The sequence below is a fragment of the Callionymus lyra genome, chromosome 8 (assembly GCF_982586985.1).
Source record: "Callionymus lyra chromosome 8, fCalLyr1.hap1.1, whole genome shotgun sequence".
Taxonomy (NCBI): domain Eukaryota; kingdom Metazoa; phylum Chordata; class Actinopteri; order Syngnathiformes; family Callionymidae; genus Callionymus; species Callionymus lyra.
This window is the reverse complement of record NC_141825.1, coordinates 16,927,828-16,951,256: the sequence shown is the minus strand read 5'-3', so window position 1 is coordinate 16,951,256 and position 23,429 is coordinate 16,927,828. Positions and strand designations below refer to the sequence as shown.

The window sequence follows — 23,429 nt, the reverse complement described above, 5'->3', positions numbered from 1 at the left end:
CCCAAGGAACCCGGGACCAACCTCTCTCAGAAAGCCTCAGAAGAAGACCCAACTTTAAACAGGCTGGCGGTATACAAAGATGGGAACTCTGGACCTAATCTGTTCATAAGAGACAAATGGCACACCAAAGAGTGAAATGTTGCTGTTGGAGATGTGGTCTGGTTGGCGGACCAAAACGCCTTGAGAGGGCAATACAAGCTGGCTAGATTAATCGGTGTTAATGCTGACAGCAAAGGCATCATAAGAGATGTGCTTGTGTAAAGGATAACTGGGGAAAAGTCTTCACATCACAAAGGCAAACGGAAAAGAAGGGCCTACAAGAAAAAACGGTGGAAAAACCAAGAGGCTTCAAACCAAAATCAGTGTGTGAAAGAACCACATTTCCCAGAGTGCACTAGCAGCAGCAAACCAGCTACTTCAGTCATTGGCACTAATGAGCAGCACCTGTGAAGTCATGGAGGGTCTCAGTCAGTCAGTCACAGAGAGAGAAGACGCTCCAAGTTCACAACAATGGCTTCAGTCCAAAGATGCCAATGGTCGGTGAAATGTTTGATTTACTTTGATTGTGTATTGATTGAATGCTTCTGAGATGTTGAAATTTATGTTTAACTGCGGTAAATATTAGTTAAGCAACACATTGCAGCATTTACCATATTGATTTTGTGTTTAGTGGGTCTTGCTAAAATAACATTTCATTTCAAATTAGATTTAGTGCTTGTTGATTCATTTAAAATATTTAATTAAGATGTTTAAATGAATTTAAAATGTTAAATTGTTTGAATGAATTCAAACTGTTTGAATGTTTAAGTTAATTTAAAATGAATTTAGAATGTTTAATTAAAATGGATAATTAAAATGGTTTGTTTATCTGTCTTTATAGGATTACAACCTAATTATTGACAATCCGAAAGAAAATAAAAGTGATTTGAGTGGAACATTTGAGTTGTCCTTGTGTCCTTTGGAACCTGAACAAGAGTTGGACTTGACAATTTGTTTACTCTGTTTAATTTCCATGTTGTAAATATGTATAATGTAAAAATGTAAAACAAACAAAAAAAAAAGTAATAATTGCTGTTATTAGTTACGTTGTGGAGAAGGGGAAAGTTTAAATAAATATGGGTTCATGTCATTATTGTTTGACTAAAATTGTTTTGACTACCTTTGTTTCTCTAATCTCATTCGTTTTGTTTTATTGTCTGATGTTTTTTTGTTTTCTTATGGACCTACACATGTTCGGAATAAAGCATTAAAATCAAATTAAATGGTCTAATGTCAATGTGTGTTAATTCATTGTTGGATGATTATGACAAGACAAAGTACAATACCTCGCCACAAAAATGTATTCGAGTTTATTTTTAAAGAATCCAGTGTAATTTTCAATAATTTAATTAAACATTTGCTAAAAATAGACATTTCAAATGAGATAAAACGATCACGTTAAAGAACATTTTTAGAACGTTGACACTATATAGAAAACGGCAACAGCGCCGTTAAGTGTTAGAAAAATAGTATTACATGTTACAGTTGCACAAACTCCTACCTGTAGAAATATTTGATCATTTCTTCATTTTTTTTGTTGACCAGGCCTTCCAGTTCAAATAATATTTAAGATTTGGATTAAAAAATATATAAAATTGTTATGTATTATGTATCGATCTATATTGAACATGAAGTGTATTTGTTTTTAATATATGTATATTTTTCTCTAATTTATTATATTGTGTGTCATGGTGAGGAGAAATGATTTGATAATGACATTTTGAGTCGTAAATCCTTTTTTCCCCTCTTAATCTTGTAAATCAATGTTTTCTTTGACAAAGAGACACTTGGTTAGTCACCATAATCCTGAAGTGCTAAGTACATAAAAAAAAAAGTACAGGGTGTGCTCCTTTAATAAACACATCTGTGTTTATTAAAAGAACACACCCCTTCCACCTACTGTATATAATACATGTCGTTCATTTTTCAACATCTTTAATTATCACTTCATCCAATTTGGACGCGAATGGTTGCATTGTTATTTAGCAGTTGTTTGACTGCAGTATTTGTCTTTCAACAGCAGAACTGATGACTGTTAGATCCTTGTTTCACTATTTACTCAATAAGTGCTCTATACCTGGAGAGAGAAAAGAGGTGTAACATGTGATCCTGATGACCTGTTTCTCTGCAGCTCAAAGATGATTTTGGATGTCAGTCGGAGGAATGTGCTTTAAGAGAAATTGACTGGGTCGAACATTTCTCAAGGTAACTATTCTGGCTATTACTTCTTCCACCTTAATGTGCTACATTTATTCTTTCAGGCTTCAGTTCACTCATGTTCAGTTAAATATTTGAAAAATAAAGATAAAACTTCACAAATGCTTTTCAAGTTCTCTCAAAAGAATATAATCATGCTGCTATGATTTGTACTTAAAACGTTTTTAAAGGGCTTTTAGCATTTTTAGTTAATTATCATTGTATATTTGTTGTCTCATAAATAGTCTTTTTTTTCATTTCAAAAAATGAATATATAAAATACATCAATTTAATAATGAAAGAATATATGTTGATGGTATTATGTGCAAAGAGCTACACAATCAATTGAAATAATTGTACATAAATCTTGTAAATAAATCTTTCATTATAAATCTAATTTTCTTGTTTTGCTTTGAAAGCTCAAGAGATTTTATTTTCATGCATTATTTGGGGTTTTTATTTCATTGATTTTTGCTCTGATCCAAGGGACACAATGGATCTTGTGCTGGAAGCTGCTGATCACTACATCTTCACCCCCTATGTTTACCCAACTTCCTGGCATGAGGACGAAACTCTGCGTCAGCTCATCAGTCTTTGCTTTGTGACCGGCGTGGGAGCAGAACTCCTTTATCTGGGATTTGCCGCATTCAGTTTCTACTTCATCTTTGACTTTAAGCTCATGAAACACCCACATTTTGTTAAGGTACTCTACATTTCTCGCAAAACTTTCTCTACGGTGGAGCATTTTGTCTGTTTTTATGAATTGATCTAATAATTCCTTCTTTTCCATAGGCTTTCAAAAATGAATGTGTTTTTTTTTTGTTTTTTTTTAGGATCGAATGATAGTATAACTTGAACTAGGAATTGCACTAAATCAATGTCATTTTAAACATACACCTGGCACTATTTTTATTTTTTTTTTATTTTATTTTTTTTACAATCTCCTATGTAAGTGGGTAAGTAAGTAAGTACTGGTTATTTTTAAAGCACCTTTCTAGAGCAGGGTCACAAAGCGCTTAACCATTAAAAAACAATACACAGTTAAAACTATATACTATAAAAGGCCAAGACACATAAGACAAACACAGGAGTCCCAGAAAAGCAGGGGAAAGCCTGCACAAATAAAAATGTCTTAAGCTGTTTCTTGAAGGAGTCAGTAGATCATCAAACACAGAGAGAGAGGAAGATCGTTCCAAAGCTTAGGAGCAACAGTCTGGAAGGATTTCTCTCCTCTGGTCCGGAAGCGTGTTCAGGAACCATCAGTAGATTCTGATCCACAGACCTCAGAGCCCGAGCTGGGGTGTAAGGCTGGATCAGATCAGTGATGTAAGGAGGAGCCTGACCATGAATAGATCTGAAAGTAAGTAAGAATTTTAAAGTAGATCCTGAAAGAAACTGGCAACCAGTGAAGAGATTGAAGGATCGAGGAAATGTGAGTTCTTCTACTAGAGCAGATCAGAATTCTTGCTGCAGAGTTTTGTATTAACTGCAGGCGAGACAGCTCCTTCTTGTTTAGACATGAAAATAAACTGTCATGGTAATACTTCAACTAAAAATGTTTTTATTTCTTTACAAGTCGTCTGTACTTAATTACTATACATGTTTTTTTTAACTAACATAATTTCTTATATATAAATAATTATTTTGTTACATATCCCCCTACAACGCTTACAAGATATGGGTTTAACCTTATCTTTAAGTACAACAAAAAGGAAACTTAAAATCATTGTTTTTTAACAAATATTTTTAGCGAAAGACAATTGAAACGGAATAATAAACGTGTTTAACTGATCCATAACAATGCCAGTGCAAGTCAATTTAAGATGACGTCATCCTTGGATAAATAGGAACAAATACAAGAATTATAATTCACTTGAACACAGCCTTTGCTCTTCGGGGTTCAATTGATGAGATAAAAAAAGCATGTAATTGTGTTCCAGGACCAGGTAAGAAAAGAGATCACCTTGGCAACGAGCGCCCTCTTCTGGATGACGTTTCCTACAGCGACACTGTTCTTCGCAGAGATACGCGGATATAGCAAACTTTATGACCGAGTCAGTGACTCATCTCTGGGTGAGGAATTTTTTTTATTCATTTTACACCTCAATCATTTAACGAGTCAATCACCACTTTTATTCAGGTTGGCCTGGAATTTTTCTCAGCATTATAGGACATTTGTTTTTCACCGACGTGTGTATCTACTGGATCCACCGCTGCTTTCATCATAGATCCTTGTACAAGGTAGATAGTTTTGCCATTTTTTTATTTAAAAAGATACAGACTTGATCACTCCTAAAGTTCGATAAAAAAAGAAAGAATAGTGGAGTCCTCATTCCGGTCACATTTTTAACTGCAATTTGGTCTCTCTCTCAGATCTTTCACAAGCAGCACCATGCTTTTAAGATCCCGACACCATTTGCCAGCCATGCCTTTCATCCTCTGGATGGATTTCTACAGAGCTTGGCCTACCACGCTTATCCATTCATCTTCCCGCTCCACAAGGTCTTGATCTATTTTACACACACTCTTTCAAACGTACCTAATTTTTCTGAAAATAGATTTGGTGTGATTTGAAAGCATCAGGTGAGAGGATATACCTCCGCAAAAAACTGCAAATTGAGACATCTGCGGCTTTTGTCAATAAATCCTACATAGAATTGCTATCCTTGACCCTCTCAACCAGGGCCGGGTCTAGACAGGCATGTATGAGGGGGCAGCCACAGATCTTGAGGGGGCATTGTGCCAGGCCCCCTCTTGCCCCTGCCTAGACCCGGCCCTGGTTTGAGGGGGCACAACATTTATTTGAGGGGGCCAGGCCCCCTCTTGCCCCTGCCTAGACCCGGCCCTGCTCTCAACCACAGACTGTATATAACAGCTCGAAAACACCCTACTATGGGATGAATAAATGTTATCTTACTCTTAAAAACATGCACCATCTTTGCATTGCAGGTCGTCTACCTCACACTCTTCATATTTGTCAATATCTGGACTATATCCATACATGACGGAGACTTTCGTGTCCCTAGACCGTTGTTACGAATTGTCAACGGTGCAGCCCACCATGTAGACCACCACCTTTTCTTCTACTACAACTATGGACAGTATTTCACACTCTGGGATCGCATCGGAGGCTCCTACAGGAGCCCCTCAGTCCTAGAAGAGGACAAGACGAAGGAACGGTTTTGCAATCGCACAACAATAAAAACAAAATGAAGGTGTTTTGGTTTCTTTGTGTTTGAACTCATTGACAAAAACCTGGTCGGGTCTTGAAATGCTTTTAAGGCCATTATCATAGATTCATTTCATAACACCAACATAAACAAAACCTGCTGAGATGATAAAACATTAAGTAAACTTTTTTTCTTACTTTAACTCTTGTGTTATCTCAGGGTCAAGGTGACCCAAAGGCCCAAAAACAAATGTAATTGTTTTATCCTTTGTGTTGCCTCTGGGTCAAGAAGAACAACCTCCCTGGCTTCCAGAAATGAGTGTTTAAACGTGTTGCTGTTTTTAAAAAGTACAATATTGTTCTTTATTCAGTTCAGGAACACTAGTACTGTAATATTTTTATGACAACCCAAAAAATGTGAGTTTTTGAAGTTGAACATTATTGATTAACATCAACAAGAAGAAGACGTTAAAACAAGATGTTAAAAATAGAGAAAAAACTATAGTAAATAAATAATTGTTTCAAAAATATACATTTTGGTCAGTGGATTCATTACTAGGAGAAAAAAAATACTACCTTGTATTTCACATGCCGCTTCTTGTCGCTCTTGGGTAACTGCTGTAAAATGCACCACGGTTGGTATATTGAATATTGATTAAAATGTTCATAACTTTAATTATCCTTTATCTTTATTGTAGTTTGCAACTATCAGAACACATTTGACACAAAAAAGAGCACCTCATTCTAGGGTTTCTGTCCTTCACATCTTGTTTTCGATGTAGATATAAAGTACGTGAAAATACTGAATACAGACAGTCTGGAGTTATTAAAAATTGAGTTTTACACTGAGGACCATTACTTGACGTTTTCATAAAAACATTCCTGTATTTAAAAAAAAAAGGTTAACACGTCCCAAACGTAGCAGGCGGGTATGTTTTGCCTGGTTCTGTTCCAGAGTTCCTCATACAGTCTGAAAGCAGACGAGTTTTTAACTTCCAGTGCTTGGAGTGTTCTCGTGCAGACTCTGCAAAGCAAGGTCTGTCCACTTCATCTCTTGCTCTTTCACAGATTCTGTGGAGCCTCCGTTGTCCTGCTCGGCCTCAGGCAGCTCACTCTGGCAGAAGATAAACAGAGAGAAGACAAGAAAACGTTAATTGAAAATGTATGTTATGACATATACAGTATGTGAACATAAATATTACCTACATTACACCATATTTAATGATCTCGAAGTTAAGTTTAATTTAAAATGCTTCATTTAAAATTTACCAGAGGAATGGTAACATCCTCATATGGAAGTTTATCTTCCCTCCAGGCGTCGTCAGTGAGGTCCAGGACTCTTCCATCTCGCTGGATTTCACTGTCCATCCTCGAAACTGTTAGCTTTGAGCTAGCAGCAGAAGTCCACAGAAACAAAAATAAAGTATGGATTTGTGCGTTCACCAGCGCAATGGTAGAACGTAAGGTTACACGTGCGACAGTGAGTCACCAAAACGAATCGATAATAGCAGTAACAGTCGCGAGTCGAGGGGTTCCTGTTAAAATTAGCTTTGTTTTTAGCCACCTAGCAAAAAGTCCACAGCTACTTCCGCATGTGGGAGGAAGTGACGTAGCAACGTGACGCCGTAAAAATGTATACGTTCAAATTGAGACGTAAATGCGCACATTTATTTTAAAATAGAATCTCCAAGTAATTAATTTTAAACTCAAAAGTAGGTCACTTTAAAGCTTAGGAAGATTTATTTGAATATATATTTTTAAATTAGGCCAAACTAAGATTTTTGTCTGAGTTTACCGGTAACTATAGTAACCTGTTCCCCAGTGGCGTAGGCGTACCAGAGCAGAAGACAAGCTCCGAAGTTGGCTCCATAAAAGTAATTTAAGAGGTAATCTTTTGATTTTTGTAAAGCATTTGAACAGTTAGCAAATATAATTTATAAATTAATTAAAAAAAAAAAACATTTGCTTGGAATGTTTACTGAGATAACCTCTCAATTCTTGAAAACTTGATTTCACAAATACAAGTGGAAAACAGTAGAAAGACTCTTCTTCTCGGGGCCCATCTGTGATATGTTTCACCACCAAAAACCTAGACTTAAATCTAATATAATTGTGTTGCACAGGTAGTTCTTACTAAATCATATTAGCGTTGTGTGTATACTTCTGATTGAAAAAACACCATCCTTAACATTACAGTATAGTTTCCATTATCGGTTTACCTGACCAAGTGTTTAAGTATAGCTATAAAAGCTAATTTCTATATGATTTCCCCACATTGATTTCCACTGTTTGTAGATACTTCTATGATGTCGTCCTCGAGTGAACAGCAACAGTCGGGACAAAACCGAGAACCATGTGTCAACCCTGGAAATCCGGTGTTCTCCTGCATGATCACTCCACAAGTGATGGAAAAACCTGCAACAAAATGGGCAAAGCCTCAAAATCTGCTGTACCGGACCACCAACAGCTCATATGGCCTGCTTCCAACAACTCCTGAAACAGCTCGAAATACTTTTCATCCAAAATCCCAGAAGTTCACCGAAGACATGGCCAGGAGTGGAATGTACCGAGACAATGGCTTCAATACGACCGTAGATCGAAGCAGAGTGTTCGACTGTCCTAATTTTAAGAACACCATCTGAAACATGAATTTATGAAAATATTTGCATTTTACAGTACAACAGTATTAAAACATTATTATGTGTGATATAAATTACGTCTCATTTTAAGTGTTTAACAATAAAACAATGAACTATAACCATTCTTTCAGTAATATAAGATTAAATAAAGCTAAATTACTGGGAAATGCATATTTTGGTTTTATGTCAGTTTACTCTAAGAATCAAGATTACATTTAAATTGTTTACTATATAATAATATTGCTTTTGAAGGTGCTTCTTTAAAGTATGTAATAAGAATTCATTCAGGTATATTAGTTAGACAGACAGACAGACAGACTCTGGAGGTCTCCTTCGGGAAATTGTTTTCCCAGCAACACAGACGATTCATGCACTCCATCTGCTTCTCTGCTCACTGATGACAGTGTTCAGAGAATGACTGTCATCATCCATGATGGACAGTAGTTTGTCCAATGATCTCCTCTCTGCAACTGTCACCAGTGAGTCCAGCTTCATGGCAACCACAGAGCAGAGTTGCGTCATCTTCAAGGTAGATACATATCTCCATATCTCTTTAAAGGTTTATGGGTCATTCTCTAAACCATATATAATCTTCAAGGATAAGGATATTAGTTAACCACCAGAATCTTGCATAAATCCTTCTCCGCTATGTCAAAGAAACTGCCTGAACTTTATTTATAGTTTCTCTCTTTTTTTTCTGCTAAGAGAAGTTGCAGTTTTAAAAAAGCTGAGAACAGATAAAAATCTCTGCTCAAGCTCAGACATGTCTTTGAATTCCCCAGTCATTACTGCTCCAGGGTTACAGGGAATGGACTTCCCGGTCACTGGAGCAAAAAAAAAAAAAAGAAAGACCAAAGGTGAAACGTGAGCAAATCAGTTATTTAATTTCAAATTTCTATAGGTTTCTCATTCAACTGAGAAAAATCTCTAAATTTAGGAAAATTCTGTCACAACATGATCTGGAGCTTTTAATCCATGCGTTTGTGTCTTCTCGCCTGGACTACTGCAACAGTTTGTTTTCATGTCTTAACAAGAAAGAGCTGTCTCGCCTGCAGCTGACTCAGAACTCTGCAGCGAGAATTCTGACCCGCTCAAGTAGAATAACTCACATTTCTCCGATCCTTAAAACTCTTCACTGGCTTCCAGTTTCTTTCAGGATCAACTTTAAAATTCTGGTTCTTACTTTCAGAGCTATTCATGGTCAGGCTCCTCCTTACATCACTGATCTGATGCAGCCTTACACCCCAGCTCGGGCTCTGAGGTCTGCGGGTCAGAATCTACTTATGGTTCCGGGCACACGGTTCAGGACCAGAGGAGAGAAATCCTTCTAGGCCTTTGCTCCTAAGCTTTGGAACAATCTTCCTCTCTCTTTGCACTTGATGGAGTCTACTGACTCCTTTAAGAAACATCTTAAGACGTTTTTATTTGTTCAGGCTTTTCCTTGATTTTCTGGAACTCCTGTTGTGTTCTCAGTATTATCTTGACCTTTTAAGTATATACTTTATTGAATATTGTTTTGATTGTTTAAGCGCTTTGTGACCCTGGTCTGGAAAAGCGCTATATAAATAAAAATTAATTACTTACTTACATTTTCTTTCTATGCCAAGTAAAGAAAAGGTAGTTTAAAGATAATCCTACTTTCTTTCTACATCCACAATATTTTAGGGAATAAAAGCATAAAACTATATTTCACGGGGATGCAAACTGTTGCTCAATGTTTAATCGTCTGGTGCTTTAATCGTTCTTATATTTAATGTGATACATTTAAATAAAACATGACCAGAAATAGACAGAAAACGCCATGTAAAAAGCGTTTTAAACTTATAAAGGCTGGTGTACCTAAGAAATAAATTATGATTCAAGTTTAGAGTTTCCACTTTAACTATCTTGCGGTCAGCTCGGATGATACTGACGTATGCAGGTATTACGCGGAGATCATCCGCCTTCCTCCGCATCCACAGCTGAGCTGATGATGGTCACTGGGAGCCGGAGCTACGGAACTTAGCAAGCGGCTAACCGAGTAGCCGGGTGCCGTGGGGACATGCAGATCTAGACGTCCAAAGATGGTGGGACTTGGGTCACGATCGGACCAGGTAAATAAAACGACGTGCACGGATGCTAAACGAACACGCACAATAAATTAAAAAAACAAAACACGCGCACAAGTTGTGGTTTCAGAGTACAGTAGAGCTAATCGGCTAACGGCTAGCTGTTTGGTTACATCGAATACAAACAGCTGTCTGCCCTTTTTTCGACGTCTTTATTTGATATGAAAGGCAACAAAGACTATTCGTGTCATTTAAGAAGTCTCGCTAGTGTCAGGTAAGAGTTTAGTTATAGTTTCGTTTCCGTTTAAAGCTCGATACTCCACAATGATTGGTGGGTGGGTGGCTAGCATGCTAGGAGGCTAATGCTTGCCAATAACACAAGGACTCCGTATTTGTGTCGGAAAATCCAACCATAGTTTCAGTGACGTTAAGTGAATAATGGATGGATATTTATTTAATCAAACTACGACTCAAATGGACAACTTTGTGATGATGTATTTCATTTGCGTTTGTTATTACTAAATAGATAAGGTGTGGCTCTCAGCTACTGAATTTACTTTATGATATGGTTCATAACAGCTACTACTAGTCAGAGAAGCAGATTCAGTTTAAGTCTTCCTTCACTTATCAATCTTTTTTTTTTGTTTTGTCTCCACAGATTTATAAATTCTAGAAGAAATCTGGATCTGGACCTTGTGCTCTTTATGATGTGGAAAGACTTTCTTGTTGCGTCAACTGACCCCTTTTTGGTCCACTTAATCAGCTAATATTATCACGTCTGAACGCTATCTCACGTCTACACCTGCCTTCAACATGATTACCTGTGCTGATCTCACCCAGCCCTGTGGGGCAAGAAGTCGGCCACCCAAAGCCCTTCAAATGATATGATAGTAAGTGCTTGGATCACTTTCTGTGCCTGCAGGAGCCTTGCACAGGTTCTGCTCTTCCACTCGTCCACAAAGTCCCTTCCTCCATTCTGGGAGACCCTTGCCGTTGTGGTAGCTGGTACAGGAGCCATGGGTAACAGCTGCGTGTGCAGAGAGGATAGTGATTTGGAAGACCACCACCACCACCATGGGTCGTCGCGAGCAACCCGTGGTCAAGCAAGACGGGTTGATCATGGTGCCGGTGTCGATACAGTAGAGACAAGAAGCAGTCGTCCAAGGGACCCGGTGAGGCCTCCACGCAGGGGCAGAGGACCCCATGAGCCGCGACGAAAGAAGCAGAATGTGGATGGACTGGTGCTGGACACCTTGGCTGTCATCCGGACACTTGTAGATAAGTACGTTTTCAAATAATGCTATTTTAAAATTGCTTCTTATTCAAATTATATTAGGGAAAAATGCTCTTAGTGTGATGGGATTTCTTACATTTTTATAATAGATTTCGAATTTGATTTAATAGTTTAATCTTTTTGGAGGAATTTGTCAATCATATTTATTTTACATTTGTTAAGGTGATTTTGACAGTTTTGGTTTTACAATTGTATATAGATTTAGAAAGTTTATTTTAAGTGATGGCATTAAACAATAAATTGATTTAGATATGTTTTCATTATAAACGTACAACAACAATTAAAATGTACCCCGTTCTCATAAACACATGATTTATTGCAAGAAGTTTATTATATCATTGTCACATAAATTTCAACATCGCGTCCAAGAAAGTAACAATGAGTAAAAACCAACATCAGTATTGTTCATTGACATATCTTAACTTATTCACATATTTAAAAATGAAAACCTTTTTTAATATTGTTCATTATTAAAAAATATTTAAAATAATATATTTTGGAGAAGTAATTACCCTAAATGTTTCTTCTGATTACATTTTTATTTTAGTTATTTCCTTGAGTGTTTCATTTTTTTTACACTAGTATAATATTTTTCCTCCATTTTCACATCTTATTATTTTAATTTGATTTAAAAGAGACACTGCAGTTACTTTAGCTATTACAACTGACACCTTCTGTTTGGCATCGGCTCAAGTGTCTTTTATGCATTGTGTCCCATTTTCTGTTTAGATAAGTCTGTCTTTGTAATGGGGACTTTTTATCAGTTTTTACAACTGGAACCTTCTGTTTGGCATCATTTCAAGCTGGCTTGCGTGCATTGTGACCTATTTTTTGTTTAGATAATTCTCTATACGCACACTGCTGGTTATTATCTTAATGCTCCACAATCAGCTGGCAGGCATGACCAAATATATGGTCAATTAATAACTAGACGATCAGATAAACATCAGTTTTATTTGACTTACTCAACACTTAAAAGATTACTTTTGACGTGGAACCAGTAAACCACTACTTTGTCGGTTAAATCTATTAATACATCTATTCTTAACTGAGAAAAAGGATTTCTACGGTTGTGATTGATTTGATTAAGATGGTCATGTGTTTCAAGAATGTGATTAAATAAAAAATAAAAAAAGAACACCTAATCTCCTGATGATAATTATTTATCTGGCCGGAACATTTGTTAGAACCCAATAAAGGTGTAACTGTTGCTCAGTTCTGTAACACAATCTTGAGCTTCTAAAAAAGGACTGGCTGTAAAATGCATTACTGGCCCAGGGCTCAAGAGTCACTTAAGCACATCCATCATAATTATAATTATTGTCTCCTGCTCAATGATGTCCCTGCAAACACATTAGTGCAGATTTCTGCCCAGGCCATCTGTTTGTACAATTCCTCAAACAAAACTTCAGATTCTTTTTTTCCACAGGTGGATGGGTGCTCTTGTCTCGTGGTGTACTTACAAATGTGTTCCTTATCATTTTCAGTGACCAAGAGCCCCCTTATTCCATGATCACATTGCATGAGATGGCTGAGACGGGTAAGACAAACCTTTCTTCAATATATAGACCAGGGGTAGGGAACCTGGTCCAGAAAGAGCCGCAGTGGGTGCAGGTTTTTGTTCCAACCGATCAAGCATGTACAGTTTAACCAATGAGGTTTCAGCTGAACAAGCAACACCAGACTGACAATCAACTGATTACACTCCTAAGACACCTGATTGGATAAAATGTGTCCTCTTGAATGGTTGGAACGAAAACTTGCACCCACTGCGGCTCTTTCTGGACCAGGTTCCCTACCCCTGATATAGACGATTGACTTAGTGTAACGTATTTTATAATTGAAACCAACACAGATCGCCTGATCTTAATATAATCCAACAATAAAAACTAATTCCAGATATACGTTTTGGGAGTTCTGTCACTTCCAAGTCCATTATTTACTAACTTCTGTATTTGCTGCTGGTCTTTTTAGGGGTGAAGTTCACTCACATTCAATCAGTTTACTCTTGTTTCAAAATCACAACAAAATACACAATGGTCTCGTAACTTGAAATAATACATTTGTTCTTATTCAGAAATTACACTGTGGCTTTAACATCATTTTTTTGTTTGTGTGTATTGACTTGAACATCTGTTTGTTGCTTGAATGTCAAATATCCTATTTATGTTTATCCACTTAGACATCTTCTACCCTACCTCGATCTGAATTATTTAGGAAGCCTCTAAGTGCCATCGTTTCCTAAGTGATTGTGGTTGATTTGTTTTGAATTAACAGATGACGTAGCCTTTTAGTTGCAGTTAAACTTGCATAACAGGAAATATGCAATATCGGTTTTTTTCAATGTCGCCACACGTCAACAGTTGACAGCAGTGTTGCGTAGAATCGGTAAAAGGCCATTTGAAAATATGCTCCAAGTTCCAGTTGATATGGTCAATGTTTGGTTTGAGAAGTGTAAATCCCAGTGCTAACATTCTTGAAAAAACAAATTAGAAAACAAATTAGTGCTAGTAAGTTGTTTTTATTGTTTGTTGTTGCCACCCACGAAAATGATATATGGCCTGCGACAGAATTACATAATGTTTGTTACGGCTTGTAACGGTTAACGCTCCCTTAACAATCAATTTATCAGTCAACCCTTTATAAGAATTTAAACTTATACATACAATTTACTTATACACCTTTGCCATTTAACTCAAACCATGCAAATACTAAGCAAAAACATTCATTGTTTTGTATTATTTATACAATTTCTATAAGAGATTACCTTTTTTAATTCTTAATATGGTTTCACAGATGATGGCTGGTTGGAGGTTGTTCAGTCTCTTATTCGGGTCATTCCATTAGATGACCCGCTTGGCCCTGCTGTTATCACCCTTCTTCTGGATGAATGTCCTCTACCCACCAAGGTGAGGAGCTCTAATAGGAGATGTAGCATTAAAACCTATATACGTTACCGTACCTTTACAGATGCAGATGGCCACGGTGATTTATGTTGACCTATAAAGTGTAGAAACGATAAGTATCATGATACAGGCAATGATACTATATATTGGGATATTGTAGAAACAACTAAATATTCGCAGCATTGTCCGAATACTTTACTCTGCTGAATATCAATCAATACAGTATCTTGAAAGAATATATTATGATGTATAGTATGATATTACAAGAGATCATAAGCTAGCACCTAATGCTGTTAAGTTTTTGTGTTGTATACCTATTGTGGCCTTTATACAACAATCTAATTTTTATTTTCTCTAGGATGCGCTCCAAAAGCTCTCCGACCTGCTGAGCCTCAGTGCGGAGGTAGCGAGACAGGATGCTCTCATACCTGCAAAACACAGAAACACAACGGCTGTCCTTGGTTGCCTTGCTGAGAAACTGGCTGGTAAAGAACTTAATGCTTGTTTTAATCCTCAAAATAATCAACAAACAACATATAAAGTTTCTGAGATGTGGATGAATATCCTCAATTTATGTGAGCTGTTGGTGCCATTATTAATATTATTTGCCAGTTAAAAATCTAACTGTTTAGTAAGTGGGGGAATCAACAACATCAATAGCCTTTTTGTTAACTTATAATAATCCTCAATTTAATTATATTTACTTCCCAGGACCAGCAAGTATCGGACTTCTGAGCCCAGGCACCCTTGAGTACCTGTTAGAAAGCCTGGTGAGGACTTTTATTTCTTAAATTAAAACCCAAAACACAATTTAAATAAACTTGGGACAAAAGTGGGAACTCATTGTTTGATTTATTCCTCTTCCTTAAGAGCTCTGAAGCCCACCCAACTGTCATGCTGTTCGCCCTGATCGCACTGGAAAAGTTCTCCCAAACCAGTAAGTCTCCAGACGGGACACATTATAGTCTCTATTTAAAAATGTATGCGTAAAATCATGTTATCATCACAGGTGAGAACAAGCTCACGATATCAGAGTCCTGTATCAGCAATCGACTCGCTGTGCTGGAGTCATGGTCGGACCACCCTGACTACCTGAAGAGACAGGTCGGGTTCTGCTCACAGTGGAGCCTGGACAACTTGTGTAAGGATTTGTGTGCTTCACGTTTGCAGGAGAGTTGATTATAATTTTTATACAAACGTTTGAAACATTTTTTTTCGGTTTCTTTTTTCAGTTTTAAAGGAAGGTCGTCAGTTCACCTATGAGAAGGTCAACCTTACAAATATCAACGCCATGCTTAACAGTAATGATGTCAGCGAATATCTCAAGATCTCCCCCAGTGGACTGGAGGTCAGTAAACTTAATTATCTTCCAAGTTAAATGAAATGATAAGCATGTATAAATAATGTTTCTGTTCTTAAACTTAGGCACGATGTGACGCCTCCTCATTTGAGAGCGTGCGTTGCACTTTCTGTGTGGACTCGGGCGTTTGGTACTATGAGGTGACGGTCATCACGTCGGGTGTGATGCAGATTGGATGGGCGACAAAGGACAGCAAGTTCCTCAACCATGTACAGTCTTTTTGCTCTTTCTATCAGTATTTGTTTCCTTTTGTCACAAGATTAAGTCTATGTTTACGTTTCAGGAGGGGTATGGTATAGGAGACGATGAATATTCGTGTGCGTATGATGGCTGCAGGCAGCTTATCTGGTACAACGCTCGCAGTAAACCGCACGCTCATCCTTGCTGGAAAGAAGGTAGTGAATGATGTCCTCACTATAGTCCAATATATTAGCTTCTTTAATGTTGAAGCACAATTAAAATGTTTTTTGACTGATGTGTGCTTTCTCGTGTCTTTAGGAGATGTCATCGGCTTTCTGTTGGACCTAAGTAAGAAGCAGATGATCTTCTACCTGAACGGGCATCAGCTGCCACCAGAGAAACAGGTCTTTTCGTCAACCACGTGAGTCCACTTTCAGTTACTTTGTTTTTTTCTTCCACAGTCTATTAACTATGGGTGTGTAAGCTTCTGGTTATATGATCACAATACATGGATAAAGATATGCCATTTTGTGATATATTCAATACTGTAGAAGCATTTATTTGTAGTTGCTTGATTCCGGCATTGCAGAATTTACACACCGCATGAGTCTTGACAAAGTTTTGACTCAGTTTTACTTGTTTTGAAACCAAAATTTTCTCCAAACATCAGCTTTAAAAGCTGCCTGAGTTGAATGTACCCTCTGGTCCTCAGTCATCGCTGGAATCTCGCATGATTTTATTTTTCCTTGAGCTCTGTTACATTTTATGACTGCAGCCATCTAGTGGCTGTCATTCGAATTGCAACACAACAATTAACTAGAGTGCGATTATGTGCATGTTAATGGTAAATAAAAAATCGAATCATTTTATTTCATACTGAATAAATAAATAAATAATATCTATAAAAAAACTTAATGTTTTAAAAAATAATATATAAAAGCCAATCAAATATATAACTACTTTCTATTTATTAAAAAAATTAAAATAATAGAGCTGTTGAATATTAATGTTATCGTGATCGATATATTCGTACTCTCCTACTGTAACTAATCCTAGCTATATGTCCTTGTCAGGTCGGGCTTTTTTGCAGCTGCCAGCTTCATGTCATACCAGCAGTGTGAGTTTAACTTCGGGGCCAAGCCTTTCCGTCATCCTCCATCTGCAAAGTTTAGCACCTTTAATGACTTTGCGTCACTGCTGCCCAGTGAAAAGATCATCTTACCGAGGTAAGATTTGTATTTCTGCTCGTCCTCACAGTGTCCATGTTTACATTAAGGTGCAGTTCACGCATCACAGCACTCTTTTGTTTTTCTTGCAGACACAGACGTCTGGCTTTACTGAAACAAGTGAGCATCAGAGACAACTGCTGTACGCTGTGTTGTGACATCATGGCTGACACAGAACTACGGCCCTGTGGACATGGGTACGTCGGTGTCGCTCAAACTCGTCTGCTTCTTTAAGATCTTTTATATTATTTACACTAGTAATAGACTAGTAGTAGTTTGTTCTTATTGGATATTATTTCTGTTGTTGTATCCAGTCTTAAAATAATTACTGAAAAGATCATGTTCATGCATCTCTAACTCAAAAAAACTATTCTAAAGGGACAAAACTAGTGTTTTATGTAGCATGATGACAGTAAAACTAAATTTAAAATCAGGGTTTAGAATAACTTATTTTTATTTGTCAACAATTGGGGAGAAATGTTTGATTCTTAACGGCTCTGTGTCCTGTCGTTGCAGTGGGATGTGTATGGAGTGTGCCTTACAGTTAGAAACATGCCCGCTGTGCCGCCAAGACATTCAGACCCGCGTCAGACTCATCGCTCACGTCTCCTGACACACTTCCAGCCCATGAACCAGAAAGGAGAGATCCACTTCTCCCGCAGACCCGCCTCCCTCTTCTCCTCTCTGAGTCACACTGTGTTGTATCAGAACCACAGATGTGTACTCTTGGTACCACGAAGCCTGACGAAGAAAAGACGGGGAACCAAATGACTAATTCCTGGAACCCTAACGACATCTTTTTTGGCTTTGATGGGATGAGGAGAGAACAAAGGTGTTGGGCCAAGGATCGTCTACTTTTTACGAAACTTTTTTTCAGAAAAGAGGAAAAAAAAAAGTTTAATTTAATCTGCTTGATCACAAAGACTGCGCCTGATAAAGGTTAATACTATGTAATCCCATCAATACAGTCAAGGTACAGATAAATCTAAGAAGCAGCTCTTTGATACTTCTGAGTGTTGATGTTCCAGTTGTTGTGTTGCCTGGTAACATTGTCATTGTCTATTCTCAAGTCACAAGGAAAACAACGTTTCGGTACCAAGTGAACTTTACTCAGTTTGATGTTAACAAGTTGCCCAAAACTAGAGAAAGAGATTTTGTTTACATTAATCCAAACATACAAGGAAGATTGAAATCTATTTTTATTGAACATGTCCAAACCCAATTACTTGAAGTACTAATTGCAAGTTTGCAAAGATTGCTGACTTGGCTGCTTTTTTTTGTTTGACTATTTAGTCAAGAATAGACAAACCGTATATATATATATATATATATATATATATATATATACATACACACACACACACAGCGTCTCTTCCTTCCCTTTAATCTCCCACAGGTCAAAGGTTGAGCAATGCAAACATGGGGTTATTCACCGTTTGAACGATGTGAGAATGTAGAAGTGTGCAGGACTATTTCAAAGGCTTCAAGTAAACGTGTCTTAATTTTTGTTTGTGATGACAAACGTGTTTCTTGTAATTAGACATTTCTATCTGTAAGATGTAATTTAACTTAAGACAAATGTCAATAACGTTGGCATTAATGTGCTGTAGTAACTACAGCTGACGGTGTTTTTGTTGGTCTCCCTTAAAGCAGGAGTTAGTTTGTGCTTTCAGCTTGGTTTACGAGTGTGTTTATATTAGTCATGAATTGTGGCTTAACACACAAAATCATCTTTCATGTCAGGGCTGGGTTTTCCATCTTAGATCCTTATGCCTTAATTTGAAAATGGAGAGGATAATTCGATAATCTGATTTGATGACGACTAAATGATACAAACAATACTTTAATTGTGGACCATACCAAAGGTTATGCAAGAGCAACACATGATGGTGTTACGTTGTTTACATGATAACTAACAGTACTTTAATGAGGCTCATCTGGTTCTTATCGAGCGGAATTTTAATGACAATCTAAACTGAATAGTGTGATGCATTTATTTTGGGCCAAGAAAGTTAATTTGGTAAAAACATCCATGCAGTACATATCTGTTCTTTGAAAAAAAATCCTTTAACTTGATACATCTCTGGTTTTAGTAGCAACATGTATACAATGGAGACAAATATGTATAGCAAAGATATGATGCTAAAGTACAATATAAAAGTTTATGAAATTATTTATGAAAGGGTTCTTGAATTCACGAGAGTGGACGGCCGGGATGTGAGAAGTCATTCGGAATTTCTCAATGGTTCCTGTGTCGGCACACCGTCCGCCTTCTTGTTTCCTGGAGCACCTGACATGATGAGCCGAAAAGAAGTGGCTATAAACGGTTCAGGATTGTAAAAGAAAAAAAAAGAAGTTGTATTTAAATCATCTTTCAAGGAATTTAGTCCCACAGTTCCCAAAGATGTTATTAACAAAAGAATTGTTGTGTTATTGAAACGTGACATTTGTAATAAATGTATGTCAATGTGATGGTGTGATTGTTGATTCGAAATAAATTATTTTTTTTGTTTGAATAGGACAAACGTTTATATCAACACATTTCTGTCACCTATCTACTAAAACACAATAGAAATAATCCAAAATGTTGAATTCATTATGTCTTCTGGGGCTTTTTAACACTTACCAACCTCATACTATAGTCTTTTTTGTATACCAAAGTTTAAGTGTGTATTAATATCGGTTTTGTGAATTAAAAAAAATGAGCTTAAGCATTCTTTAAAATAACTTACTTCCACGTCGTTCCCAATATATATTTGAAATATATTGTCTTAAGTTCTTGAATAAACCATTTGCAACAATTTTCTGGCTGAAATTAGGATAGATTGTGTTTAGAAACATTTTTAATCGGATAGGAACCAAATATAACAAGACAGTTTTCCCCGGACATGACTCAGAGGGGCACCGTTCTCAGTTTCCTTGGTAACAGCAAATTCAGGGTTGTGACACAGGTTCTTGGATTTACTGACAACATGGACGTCCAGGAGAAGAAAAGTAAGCAAATGATGTGCTTTCTTATTGAACTTATGCTATTTCACAATTATAAATTCCTTATATATCACCACCTTTAGTTTAGCAAAAACATCGCTAGCTATTGTTTTTGTCCGCCAGAGTCGAAAGGCAACTTTTCCATTCAACGGTGACGAACAAATACAATTTTTAAATATTGTATTTATTCTGGTCGTTTTCAACACTGTCGTTATAAACTCCCATGCAAGAAAAAGTTCTATAATTTAGATTTAACGTTTATTATTCCGGCAGTTTCCCTGGTGCTCAATCAGAATTCCAACGGTTTACAGAAGGTCAGTCTAATAATCTCTTCTTTTGACCCATACAGGTGTCCGTAGCTGCGGGGAGAACATTGTGGAGATGGTTGATCTGGATGAAGAAACGTTTGCTGTTTCCAGGTGGAGAGTTTATTCGTTTATATATATCGTGTATATAATTGTTTTTTTTTCTACCATTAAATAAATGATTCAAAACTTTGTATCATAACTGGATAGGCAGAGAAAAGGCCTAACCAGTGACATACGATATATTGGGGGGAATCCTCTAGAAAATAAATAAATAACAAAATCAAAATCCTTCTAAACTGTAACAATTCCTTCCTGTAGCTCCTCGACATCAGATGCTTGTTTCGATGCAGTGATCGGCTGCATAGAGGACATCATCATGGGTGAGTCTATTTTTATCTGTTTATTTTTATTTCCAAAGTAAAACCCAACTTATTACCATGAAGCAAAGTCTGAGGCTTATAAGAATATTTTACAAGACAAAACACTTTAAACCAGCGACCCCCTCAGACAGATAACAAATCGTCACATGTTTTATTCTCTCCTCCTCCTCAGTCATTTCTTGCTAACATATACATATACATACTGTACATGCAAGTGACGCTGAGCTGTTGTTGACCAATGAGGGGTGTGTGTTTTAGTCATGTGATGTGAGACTGTGTTGTCAATAAAGTTTTGACAGTGACCACTCTAAAACACAAGACAAGTACAATAATGTTATTAATTTTGTTTATTGTACTTCAATACAGGGTTTATTTATTAAATGACTATCTATCTAAATATAGTGCCGCTGGGTAGTATTACTCTGCGAGGAGTTATCAGAGACAAATTATTTATAAATACTAAAATTATAACTTAACAGATGACAAAACGTACTTTACCTTATTTTGTGGACCACAAGGAGCACTTAAAATTCAATTAATTATTATGATTATTTTCAAATTCTGGTTTTATATACTGACCTCAAACTGATGTGATGTGTTAACTGTCTCCCAAAAATCGGTCACCTTAGTACTATGGAGCCCTGAGTAATACTATGGTCACTCCTGAAGTAATTCTACGGTGAAAGATTTTTTGAGAGACAATTAAGCATTTGGAGTGGGTCTACAACAACACGTTTTTTTTGTTGTTGATAATTACTTGAAGGGCCTACATTAAGGGCCTATTATTTACATTTACATTTATTTTTTTAATACACAGATCAAATTTCACAATTCGACCAATTAGAAATACTCCTGTTTCGTTTTTCCCGCACAGACGGTGATCAATAAGACTCATGAGATGAATGTTTTCTTGCAGATGAGGAGTTCCAGCAGCTACAGCGAAGCTTCATGGAGAAGTATTACCTGGAGTTTGACGACTCTGAAGAAAACAAGCTCAGCTACACGTGTATTTTCAATGAACACGTCAGTTGCCACATGTTTGAATCTAGAACGTCTTACTCTCAGTGATCATTAACTCAAAAGCTCTGCCGTGTGCGCAGGTGGATCTTCTGGAGAAACATCTGGAATCACAGCTGGTCAGAAGAATTCCCGACTTCAACATGAACACCTTCATACAGAGCCTGATGTGAGATTCATCTCGAACGAATTCAAAACAAAAATAATTACAGAAACTATAGTTGACGCGTCCAGTTACAAGAGTGTCTCAGTCGACCACTAGGTGGCACCCTTGTAATATAATCCCCTTTCATTTTTTTTATCGTGCAGGCAAAACAAAGATCAAGTTTCCAGCGACATCTTTGACATGTTGCTGACCTTCACTGACTTCATGGCTTTCAAGGAAATGTTTCTGGACTACAGAGCCGTGAGTCAAGATGTCAATGTTACTTCTAGACATTCAATGATTAGACAAAGCTTACTTTTATAGAAAAAAAAATAGTATTAAAGAATATTTTTTATCATTTTATTTATTTATTATACTCTCAGACTCAATCATTACACAATGAAGTATTTTTTAAATTAAAAAACACTTTAATTAATCAGATTTCTTAGTAAAAAGCATGAAATTCATGAATCTGAAGGCAATGAATCTAATAACAAGGCTTTAATAAGTACTAAAATATCTTTAATCAAAATCATTTTTACAAATATTAAAAAACAAGTCGGAAATTATTCTCTTTCATACCCCTTAATAATTGTTTATATTAAAATAATCTTTATTTACAGATATTCTATAAATATGCAAAATCTAAATAAAGATAAAAGAGATGATTTACTCAGAATCACAAACACAAAAATTTACGAAACAGTGTTAATTCAACAGTATTGTCTTTCCAAACAACATTTTTCTTCATGGCTTAATGTGTTCGAGGCCAGGTTTATTTTGTGCTAGAAATTCTGTTTTATTTTATGTTTGAAAAAGCCAATATTTGGGTAAAATTGACCCTAATTCTATGCAATTAATTTGGTGTTTTTCTTTTCAATGTTGGTTGATTGTCAAGTTTGTCTTAAATTTAATTTTAAATTGTATTAAACCATATTTACTTTAACTATTTTTACTATTTTTTCTACTTAATCTGTTCCTTTATCCTAAATGTTTTAGTACCAGAAATACACACTTTTATTTTCTTTCAATTGATCCTGTTATGAATGCATTACATGATTTTTAAATGGCGTCACTGATGAGATGACTGTATTTCCAGGAGAAGGAGGGTCGTAGTCTGGACCCGGGACTCGTCGTCACGTCTCTGATCCCTGCCGGATCCACACACTCCAGCTCCTCCTCCTCGTTGCAATGACGCTCCCACAGTCAGAGGTCACTTTACTTGCCTCATTTATATACTTTCTTTCGTTAACATTCATTTAAGTGACTTGAACACAGACAGTTTGAAATTCTTATAAATAATTCCAAAATTCTGTTAGGGTTCTCACTGCCTCTCCAGCAAATGAAAATGATAAATGACAGCGAAAAACTGTATCCAGCTTTTTGTGCCTGTTAAAAAGTTGTTGTTTTTTTGTGTGTGTTTTTGTAAGTGTGTTTGTTAATAGTATTTACTTTCATTGTGAACTTTTGACATTTGTTTTTCATGTAATTTTCAAATAAATCAATTTAAAAAGGTGCTTTTTCTTTTTCCTCA

At 36.6% G+C, this 23,429-nt stretch overlaps 5 protein-coding genes across 6 annotated transcripts; 4 read left to right on the top strand and 1 right to left on the bottom strand.

Moving 5' to 3' along the window:
* Positions 1-2,155: 2,155 nt before the first annotated feature.
* Positions 2,156-5,448, top strand: LOC148073850 (lathosterol oxidase-like). The gene is made up of 6 exons (XM_087797168.1): positions 2,156-2,244; positions 2,722-2,938; positions 4,176-4,308; positions 4,376-4,476; positions 4,609-4,737; positions 5,185-5,448. The coding sequence occupies exons 2-6, from the start codon at positions 2,729-2,731 to the stop codon at positions 5,446-5,448; spliced, it is 837 nt and encodes a 278-aa protein (XP_087653294.1). The 5' UTR covers positions 2,156-2,244; positions 2,722-2,728.
* A 623-nt stretch (positions 5,449-6,071) lies between these two features.
* Positions 6,072-6,978, bottom strand: anapc13 (anaphase promoting complex subunit 13). The gene is made up of 2 exons (XM_087796983.1): positions 6,674-6,978; positions 6,072-6,518 (listed from the first exon to the last, which is right to left on the bottom strand). The coding sequence occupies exons 1-2, from the start codon at positions 6,770-6,772 to the stop codon at positions 6,393-6,395; spliced, it is 225 nt and encodes a 74-aa protein (XP_087653109.1). The 5' UTR covers positions 6,773-6,978; the 3' UTR covers positions 6,072-6,392.
* A 732-nt stretch (positions 6,979-7,710) lies between these two features.
* pierce1 (piercer of microtubule wall 1) lies at positions 7,711-8,046 on the top strand. The gene has a single exon (XM_087797779.1). The coding sequence runs from the start codon at positions 7,711-7,713 to the stop codon at positions 8,044-8,046; it is 336 nt and encodes a 111-aa protein (XP_087653905.1).
* Positions 8,047-10,002: 1,956 nt separating this feature from the next.
* rspry1 (ring finger and SPRY domain containing 1) lies at positions 10,003-19,588 on the top strand. 2 transcript variants are annotated; one of them, XM_087797557.1, is made up of 15 exons: positions 10,003-10,136; positions 10,750-11,373; positions 12,873-12,925; positions 14,182-14,294; positions 14,650-14,776; positions 15,003-15,061; positions 15,162-15,228; positions 15,301-15,432; positions 15,524-15,639; positions 15,717-15,860; positions 15,935-16,046; positions 16,150-16,252; positions 16,905-17,057; positions 17,150-17,254; positions 17,574-19,588. In XM_087797557.1, exons 2-15 carry the CDS (start codon positions 10,976-10,978, stop codon positions 17,668-17,670), a joined length of 1,779 nt encoding a protein of 592 aa, XP_087653683.1. In that variant the 5' UTR covers positions 10,003-10,136; positions 10,750-10,975; the 3' UTR covers positions 17,671-19,588. The 2 variants fall into 2 exon arrangements, with proteins under 2 accessions (XP_087653683.1, XP_087653684.1); XM_087797558.1 differs by lacking the exon at positions 10,003-10,136 and adding an exon at positions 10,484-10,622.
* Positions 19,589-19,990: 402 nt separating this feature from the next.
* On the top strand, positions 19,991-23,408 carry arl2bp (ARF like GTPase 2 binding protein). Its single transcript, XM_087797947.1, has 7 exons — positions 19,991-20,051; positions 20,395-20,464; positions 20,672-20,733; positions 21,650-21,756; positions 21,834-21,919; positions 22,060-22,156; positions 22,995-23,408. The coding sequence occupies exons 1-7, from the start codon at positions 20,030-20,032 to the stop codon at positions 23,088-23,090; spliced, it is 540 nt and encodes a 179-aa protein (XP_087654073.1). The 5' UTR covers positions 19,991-20,029; the 3' UTR covers positions 23,091-23,408.
* The last annotated feature ends 21 nt before the right edge of the window (positions 23,409-23,429 follow it).